Source organism: Balaenoptera ricei, chromosome 5 (genome assembly GCF_028023285.1).
Source record: "Balaenoptera ricei isolate mBalRic1 chromosome 5, mBalRic1.hap2, whole genome shotgun sequence".
Taxonomy (NCBI): Eukaryota; Metazoa; Chordata; class Mammalia; order Artiodactyla; family Balaenopteridae; genus Balaenoptera; species Balaenoptera ricei.
The window spans coordinates 55332090-55342083 of NC_082643.1; the positions used below are offsets into that span (position 1 = coordinate 55332090).

Sequence of the window (9994 nt, forward strand, 5' to 3'; positions counted from 1 at the left end):
GACCTCCTCTCCGGCTCCCTCCCGGCTCGCCGCGGCACGCCAACCCCTTCAGGCTGTGTTCACGCTGCCAACCCCAGTCCTCTCCCTGCGATCCGACCGAAGCCCGCGCCTCAGCTCCCAGCCCCGCCTGCCCCAGCGGGTGAGCAGACAAGCCTCTCGGGCTGGTGAGCGCTGCTCGGCGCCAAGCCTCTGTGCGGGAATCTCTCCGTTTTTCCCTCTGCGCCCCTGTTGCTGTGGGATCCGCACTGATAGCCGCGGCTCGCACCCGTCTCTGGATTTCGTTTAGGCAGCGCTCTGAATCCCCTCTCCTTGCGCGCCGCGAAACAAAGAGGCAAGAAAAAGTCTCTTGCCTCTTCGGCAGCTGCAGACTTTTTCCCGGACTCCCTCCCGGCTAGCACCGAAGCCCGAGCCTCAGCTCCCAGCCCCCGCCCGCCCCGGCGGGTGAGCAGACAAGCCTCTCGGGCTGGTGAGTGCTGGTTGGCGCCGAGCCTCCGTGCGGGAATCTGTCCGCTTTGCCCTCCGCACCCCTGTGGCTGCGCTCTCCTCCACGGCTCCGAAGCTTCCCCCCTCTGCCACCCGCAGTCTCTGCCCGCAAAGGGGCTTCCTAGTGCCTGGAAACCTTTCCTCCTTCACGGCTCCCTCCCACTGGCGCAGGCCCGTCCCTATTCTTTTGTCTCTGTTATTTCTTTTTTCTTTTACCCTACCCAGGTACGTGGGGATTTTCTTGCCTTTTGGGAGGTCTGACGTCTTCTGCCAGCGTTCAGTGGGTGTTCTGTAGGAGCAGTTCCACGTGTAGATGTATTTCTACTGTATCTGTGGGAAGGAAGGTGATCTCCGCGTCTTACTCTTCCGCCATCTTGCCCCTACTCTGTAGTCAGTCTTGAACTAATGCTGTTATAATATATTTAGATAGGAAGCAGCCAGTGGAGAAGGTTGGTAGGGAAAGTTTTGAGGCTAAAGTGTGGATTATCAACTATAGGCAATGCTGATTCTAGAGAAATTATTCTACACAAAGTTTTTCTGGTTAGATCTGTTCAAAATTGAACTGCTTTTTCTGCTTTGCCTTTCTTACACTGGCCTGGGTTGGAGAGTTTTGGATACCAGGGTTAAAACAAACAGACACATAAAACATAGTTCTTTGCATGTGTCCTGGTGATGTTTCCATTAACTGTACACTCTTGTCTTCCTAACCTTAGTAACAAAAATGATAGAGTTTAAAGCTCTTCTATAAAGTAGTTTGAAAATATAGAATATTTCATTGATAGTGATTATAGTATTCATGTTTTCAAACATAGTTGTTGCTCAAGAATACCTTACCAAGACTTAACATCTTCCTGAAACAGATTGGATCCTGAACAGTCTGAGATGCAGAAATTTTTTAAGCTGAGTCACTAAACTGGATTTTTGAAAACCATCCAGAGTAATAAGGTCCTTTTAATATTGTCTAGAATAAAAAAATAAATTTGGCATGCTTAGCTTAATATTAATGTTTTTATCAAAATATTTATTCTTGAAAGAACTTCTCAATGTTTATCTTTGCATTATTTTATTTATGTAGAACTTATCTATTTTATGCTTTTATATGTTAATATTGTGTTTATATAACTTGTGTAATTTTCAAAGCATTTATTATTGTAACCCCTAATACTGCCAAGTTCTTGACGATTATAGCATGATGCTTTGAGCTTTGTGGTTTTCCCTGAGTTCTGCTTCTCTTCACTGTACCTTCAAATAGAAGAGCTATGTTGTGCTCATTTCTCTTCTTTAGTCTCTGACCATCCCCTTTCTCCTCCTCCTTAAAAAGAGAAGTGGAATACTTGCTATGTTCCAGAATGTTTTCTAAACATTCAGCATGAATTACCATGTTTCTAAGTGCCGAACGTGCGTTTGAACAGATATGTCGTTGTTTGACTCCCCATGTCATGTCCAACATTAAGAGGTCTGTCAATTACTCAGAATTACTTTCAACTCACCAATTTAGGGGGGAAAAGGACAATGTATAAGATGAAGGTAGAATAGGTGATTATTGGGTTACTATTTTATAGGGTAAGTAACATATTCCAGAGTCATAACATTACTAAGTACTGGAAAAAGATATGATTCTAGGAATTGTGATGAACTTTAAAGTAAAATATTAACCAAATTTGCTTGAAGCCACCTAATACATGTTCGTTCATTTATTTACTCATCCATTCACTCATTCATTCATTTTCCTTTTCATACACATAGTTTCACACACATCAATACACATCTACATACAAATACATATACAAATACGTACAAATACAAATACGTCAAATACGTCAAAAATCTTTGCCTTTTACTTTTCCATTTCAGGCCAAATTGTTTGCTTTTTTTTTTTTTTTAATTTTTTTTTTTGGTTTGCTTTTTAGTGTGTATTTTTTACTTCTTGGAATCATCCCAACCTGCCCTTCTATCAAACACCCACTACCCTCATAGCCAAACAAGCCCATTAGGACAGGTAATTAATTAAAGTTATATTTAATATAAAAATCATGGAATTTTAAATTTCCATGTGATTGTACAAATTTTTTATCACTTTGAGACTTTATTTCATTCCAAACTAATACAGATGTATTGGCATTATTACAACTTTTAGCTTGCAAAGTGAAGTGGTGATTTGGGAGAACTGACTTTGTATATAGTATCTGTACAATGTCTTTTACATGGACCTAGTATATTTACTATTTGTGTTTTCAGAGTTTATGCCAAGTTTATGGCATAGGCAGACATGATCCTCAAAAATTTATTTTGATTTTTAAAAAATTGCTAAAGTCTCTTAATTATTATTAGCTTTGTAGGAATATATAAGCACTAACTTGTTTTTTTTTAATTTTGTTGTACACCTTTTCATTAGTTCTCCTTACAATTTTTTTCTTTTAATTTACAACATGTCATGGTACTTAAGGCATGTCTCTTGGCAAATACCTACCCCAAACTCTGAATGATTAGGACAACATTCCTTTAGGCTACTGGTCTTGGCCTAGTCAAAAAAGGATATGCATAAGAAGCTGTTATTAAATCAAAATTAAATTATATTCTGATTAATTGATTATCCATAAGCAATTATTGGTCTTCCTATTCAAGGTTAAGACCATATATTCTACTATATCTTAACTGTCATTATTTCCATGACTAAGTCCTATAAATTAAGCACTAACTTTATACTTTCTATTAGACATCAATTTCTTACATAAAATGAATCTTTGATTACTCTACCTTCTTCTCCATGAGTTCTGGGGTAGTAGTTGGGTCCATAGCAGAAGTAAAAAAATTTGTTGTGCTGGGTTTTTGTGAAGTTGAAGGAATGAAAATTCCTTCATTGGCGTGCTTAAAATTTATCATTTCTTTTTGTAAATATGGTGACACTCCTCCTGCTGGCTATAAGGGTGACAAAAAAAAAGTGGTTACAGGTTCAAGGGCAAGGTCAAAATTGGGAAGAATATAAAGTAATAGTATTGAGATGCAAAGCAAGGATTTTATTTGAGAAGTAAATACCTTTATTAATTTTCTAGATTATAATCTATCCTTTAGAAAGACTATGAATATATGCCAGCAAACATGGATGTGTCTTAATACCTGACTTTAAATGAGTGTACCCAAGGAGAGTATCTGGCATATAGTAACCCTCAATAAATATTTGATGAACTGAGTGAATTGAATCTTGCTTGGAAAAAGATTACAGGGGAAAGGAGTAATTATTGTGTGGAATAATAACATTTTCATTAAAATGAACAGTACTGCAGGGACCTGTAGGTTGTCAGTTGCTGATTTACAGTAGCTAGCAGAGTGTGGTAAGGAAACTTACCATCACAGCAATTTCAGGAGCTGTGCCTAGGAAGGGATCAAAGGCTGGTTGCTGCTGTCCTCTCAGCATAACCTGAAAAATTGCCAAGTTTAAAAAAGTCTAAATTATTAATCGATAAAATATGTTGTTTTGCACCCAAGGCAGTTAAACCCTTCCCAACTTCTTCAATTCGTTTCTTAAAGACGAACAAAATAATTTAGATTTGAGAAAGAGAAAAGCAGCTCCTGACACTGAGAAAATGGACTGACACAATAGCTCTGCTGCAGTGTTTTCAGGAGCTGTCCTGACATTCTATTCTGGACCTTCGTGTTCTCCTGTTGTACATTAACAATCCTACAGAACACCAACATCAGACAAGGTCGCCTCTGAACATGATGAAGTACAATCAAAACAACACCACTTTGTAATCTTGTCCAAAGCAAGGTCCCTGTGCAAGGCATGAAATACCAGGCATCCTTAGGTCCTGGCTAATCTGAATAATTCCTGTTTCTTTATCAGTCACAGCCTTTGCCTCTCTCCATTATTCTTACCTTCTAGGTAAGAATTGGAAAGTTACCCAATCACAGAACTACCCCCACTACTTGAGAACACCCAATCCAAGGTGAACCATCACTCCTTTAACTCTCCCCAAACTCACCTGACACAAGGCCAGACCCTGTAAGAAGGCATTCCAATACCTTCCTGTTAAGACACCCCACAGTTCTCCATGGTGTGTTCTCCCCTGTTACGAGTGGATAAATCCAATTTTGTCCAACTAAGGGTGTGTTCCTGGTGGTTTTTGGCTAAAGCGCTCTGATAGATTTAATAGTTTGTGAAGCAAGTAGTTTCAAAAGTTAGTTCTTTTTTTTTTTTTTTTTTTAGTGAAAGGTATACATTTACTTACAGGTTCTGCTTGTTGTGGAATATATCCAAATTCAGTATAGAATGACATCTGTCAGAATTTAGAAAAATGCATTAGGTTTGCTCTGATGATTTTCGTCATAATGTAGTGGTAAATGATTACTGAAATATATATATATGTATATCTATCTTATACTATAGTAAAGAATTTTTTGAAAGTTTATATGTTCTAGGTGGTAAAAATTATTGTTAAATTACCAAGCATCCTTTTACCACCATATGATTTCTAGGTTAAAACTCTCCCTTTCTCTTTAAATTAATGTGACTTCGTTGGAAGTACTACTACCAGTCATTTAAAGCATAATTTTCAGTTTTCTGTAATTGGTTAGGCAAGTTTTAAGTGATGATAAATTTAAAAAAAACCTAATTTCCGTTCTAATTAAAATCTAGTTATATATGAGACACCTGAATTTATATTAGAATTCTACCAATTTATTGCAGGTCCACAAAACTCAAAATAATGTTACCTAATTTTACCTCAAGATCTGGTGATCATAAGTGCCTTTTATCATGGTAGCTATCTAAAAAAATAATAACCACATGTATATGAGAAAAGGGATGCTGGTAGATTTTTAAAAGTTAGAAAACTTCATTTTCCAATATGATTCAGATTTTGGCCTCTGATTCGACTGAAGTCCATTTATTCTTTCAAAATTCAGCCTTGGAGTATATTTCCAAATTAGTGACATGTTAAAAGAAAGCACTGTATCCTTTTATGACCACCAGTTCAAGCTGTTGAGTTTTTGCACTAAGTATAATCAGATATTCTCTTCTCTGAAAATTTACCTTATCTTCTTTATTCTCAGGTGGAACTAGTCAAACTAAAATCAAACACTTGTGGTACCTGCTCCTCAAACAGCAGATGTCCGGTTTGCAGAGGTGACTGTGCCACTGTTTGTTGAGGCTGTTCCCAGGGTAGGAGCACGTAAACTGGGTACTACAGAGGCATCTATTTGTAAACAGAAAAGTACAGAAGAGCTTTCTTTAGTGCAAGACTTAAAAAAAAAAAAACCCTCTAATATCAATATTATATTAAAGCTGATTTGTATTTAGCAATTTTATGAATGAAAGAACACATAAAGCAGTCCTTCCCAAACTATAGAGTAAACTTGTATTGCAAGTGACACTGGACTTTGTTTCAAGGTTGCTTGGTCAGACACATTAGGAAGTAGTGACTTCAACTAATAACAGGCTTTTTAAAAAGGGCACCTTGGACTTTATGTATAAATTACTTTGCAAATATCTAAGAAGACAGCCTGTGCAGCATTCTCCATCCAGTTTTTTGAGACTGTATATTCTGCAGAACATGGTATTAGAAATTCTACCATCATGAATGAATTCTCAGGAACGCATTTCCTTTAATAGTTGCCATTTTCTTAAAACAGTCCATAAGTATTGTAGAATACTTAAAAAATCCAGAAATAGACAAGGAACAAATAAAATCACCTGCAATTTCACCACCCACATTATCATGTATTGGCTTGCACTTATGTCTGTATATGCATATGTGTTTATCGAAAATGAGGATCATTGTACGTACATGGGGTTTTGTGTGCTATTTTCTTTCCTTGTATAATTAAATGAGACCTTATTGGATATAAGAGCTAAAAAAAATGATAACTGTGGTTTGAGAAGAGGTATATTTTGTACAGTGGTTCTTCACCCTGGCTAAGAATCAAAAACACTAACTGAACATTTTAACAGATAATCAGTTTTGATCTACTCATGGGGTTTTGATTCATTAGGTGTGGGGCAGGGTCCGGGCATTTGTAATTTTCAAAATCATCACCAGAGATTCTAATGCAAAGCCAGGTTGGAGAGCCACTGGTTAGGTGGTTAAAGGAAGGGTGAAGAATTATATTCTAACTCAGCTATTTATTTTCATTAGGATTGGGAACTTAATCTCATAGACTTAGTTTCTTGATCCTTAAAATGAAGTAATTCCACTTGTCAGGTATCTAACTCTCTAAATGCTGTGGCATAGAATGAGATAATGTCTAGAGGTAACTTTTGCTTAGGGGTGGACAAAATTACATAATTATGATTACACTAAAGCCAAGTGGTGTAATGTTTTACAAAATGGTCAATATTCTGCTGGTGAATAATATAATTTATCCATATCCCTGTTTCTTTGAGCCCAGGATATTATAAAATTAACTAGCCAAACATTAAGAGGGTTTTCTATATTACTTTAACGATTCTACTAGTTTGCATTCATTTTTTAAAGATTCTGTTATTTAATGGAAATCACCACCATTTGACTGTAATATTGGAGTTAAATTGAAAATATACAACAACCTGGAAATATTTTGAGCATAACTCAGAAAAACTCTCTCTATATCATATGGTATTTTATCAGATTAATGCATCTTTCTCTGAACCAAAATTTAGGGTTGGACAAAGTCAGCCCATGGTATCTCTCCAGAGTTGTTACCAAATGCCAGCATTCTAGGTGCAGAGAGGACACAACCTAAGGCTTAGTGAGCTCTTTAATTCCCAACACAGTAATGTCCTGGAAACTCAGGGGTCCTGAAGAGTCTCAGCTGGTCTTTCTTTTGGAGCTCTTAAGTGAGCCTAATATTAACAAACTGTTACCAGCCCAGCAGTGGTGGTATCTAGATTGTGATAGCACTGTACGTGTTTGTAGCCCTGCTATAGGAATCAGAGCTACAAATATAGAAGAAAGCATTCAATGGACAGGGTATACAGCCATCTCTGTATAGGAGTGATGGTATTCCTTTCATTTACCTGTCCTTGCTCATGAGGCATTTTGAAGGAGAACACAGAGGGCATAACCTGTCAAAAAAGGAATTATAAAAAAGTTATACTTGACTTTTTAATTTAAAATTCCAGAGCTGTTTTCTTTAGACCTAACCATATAAATGTATAATTTGTATTAGCAGACTTCTATGACAACAAAAGGTCATCTATTGTGTGTACCATCATTAATGCAAATTGCCCTTTTTTTAAAGATGAAATTTGCTTAGTTATCCTTTCCAAGACATGTTTCAACACTTTTGATTTGTGACCGTGATCCTAGACTGCTGACTTAAATAGCACTTTTTATGTCAGAAATCAGAAAGATAAGGAATTACTTTCAGTGATGGTAGAAACATATTATGAGAAAGAATTCTTGCTCAATAACTCCTGTCTTATTTCAAAGCTGGTTCATATTCTTTTTCACATTCCATGTGCATTATCTCTTTTCTGAGTAACAAGATGGAAGAGGCCTGACTTACATTTTTAGGGCCCTGTTGGGTCTTCAGTGGTGTTTGAGGCTGTGAGGGGTCCAGCTGTCCTGCCTGGGTTTCTTGGGCAAAACTGACCCGTCCTGGGAATGGTATCTGATTTGGGACCAGTCCAGCAAACCGGTCGAGAGTTGATAAAGAGAATCGGGAGAGTCCTGGAATTTGAGCCTGCTGCTGCTGTTGTAGAATCCCAGGGAAAGGAGGAATCCATGGATTAAATGGACCCTGGGAAGACACAAAAGGAACGAAGCATTTCTTTTTCATTTCAAAAAGAATTTAAAATCAGTCCTGAGCAAGAAGGAGACAAAATGTAAACAATTTCTATATTTGCATTGCTCCATTATAAAAAAGGGCAGATCCTGGCACATTGTGAGCCATGCAAGCAGCAGGAACAATGCTAAATCCCCGTGTCCATAATGTGACATATGGGGCAGAATGGGGTGGATAAAGGCTACAGTTTTTGCAGTTGCCAGACTGGTTTCAAATTTTGGTTTTTTTTTTTTTACCACTTAGCTGAGTATGACTTTGTGTAAAATGGTTAATTTAAATATCTTATAGTTATGAGAGTTTGTGCCTGGCATATAACAAGTTCTCAATAAATAAATGTTCACCCGATTATAGTTTTTACTTTAGTCTTCAAACAAATGGTATTTAGAATACAAAGGACAAATTCATAACTTTAAAAATTAAGATTTTAGAAATGGAATCAGAAAACATTTTGTTCTTGTACCAAGTACCACAAGAAATGAGTGGTAGAAATGTATTCTTGAAATAATTATTGAGGTAGGGGTACCTGAAGCTGTAGTGGCTGAAGCTGAGCATTATTAAGATTCAGAAGTAACTAGAGAAGGAAAGATAATATGAAAACAAGATTACTACACATGCTAAAACTATTAAGAACGTTTACTACAAATATAGCACAAGTCAGAGCTAGCTGATCATAATTTCCTGTTAAAGGTGAGATGTTTTCTTACTAAGCTTATAATAAATGACAGTGATTAGAGTTTAGGATTTAACTACCTCTTCCCTGCTGTATATGAGATTGCACAACTTTAGCCCATTCCAGTGGTTTAGTTAGTCATTTTATGCTCTTAAACACCTATTTACACCATATCAGGTGTTATTAGAACAAAAAGGTATACAAGAATCTGTCTCTGCTTTTAAAGAATTTGCAATCAAACAAGGGAGGCAAAGTAATATTCTAGAAACAACTTGGTATACAAAACAAACATAAACATTGGAAATGCATTTGGATATAAAGAGCTAGTGGGTAGAATTGCAAGATAAATCAACAGAAAGCTTTTTATCTCTTCCCCACTGGTTTTCTATAAAACAAAGAAATAAAAAAACTGGGGGACATTGTTTTAAGTATTTAAACTAATCTCATTGCTGTTGCTTGCAGACATAACGCGCTGTGGAATAAGCTAAACAAAAACCCAAAAAACAGAAATGGTAAAAGAAGACTTGTTATGGGTTTCACACAATGATTTCAATTGTATCATGACATCACTTACTGGGGCTGACATTGTGGCTCCCAGTATCCCAAGAAGAATTATAGTTTTCATTTTCAGATGAAATATCTAGAAAATACGTTGTGAAACTTAGCTTTAAAAAAGATTTTCTATGTAAAAATCATGATGACAATAAATTAGCTGGTATTGTTCAATCAGAAGGGTAGTTGGCTGAATTTTACAGTATTCACTTATATATTAGGATTTAAAATTAAAAAGGGACATTTATAAATATCTGTAACAGAACTCATTCTTTTTCTCAGAGCAGCATTTTATAAAAACCAAAATTGTTTGCTTTTCCTTTTAGCTTGTGCCAAATAACTCATTTGGTGGCATGTGATGTAGTTGAATGAATTTATGAACAAGATGGCCTCATTCCCTGTGCTGTTCTACATTGTAGGTAGTGGGTCCTTTGGACCATGGGAGGCCCATGACTGAGGTCAATGAACTAGGTCTTTATTATGCAAACAATTTTATTGTCTATTTAATGTAGTGATAAGAATACC

At 36.7% G+C, this 9994-nt stretch overlaps 1 protein-coding gene across 1 annotated transcript; it reads right to left on the reverse strand.

Moving 5' to 3' along the window:
• Positions 1-2905: 2905 nt before the first annotated feature.
• ODAM (odontogenic, ameloblast associated) lies at positions 2906-9542 on the reverse strand. The gene is given in 10 exon segments (XM_059923827.1): positions 2906-3004; positions 3241-3402; positions 3830-3901; positions 4713-4760; positions 5574-5678; positions 7478-7525; positions 7969-8202; positions 8771-8818; positions 9336-9401; positions 9492-9542. Coding segments are annotated over 10 exon segments (933 nt in total).
• Between the last annotated feature and the right edge of the window lie 452 nt (positions 9543-9994).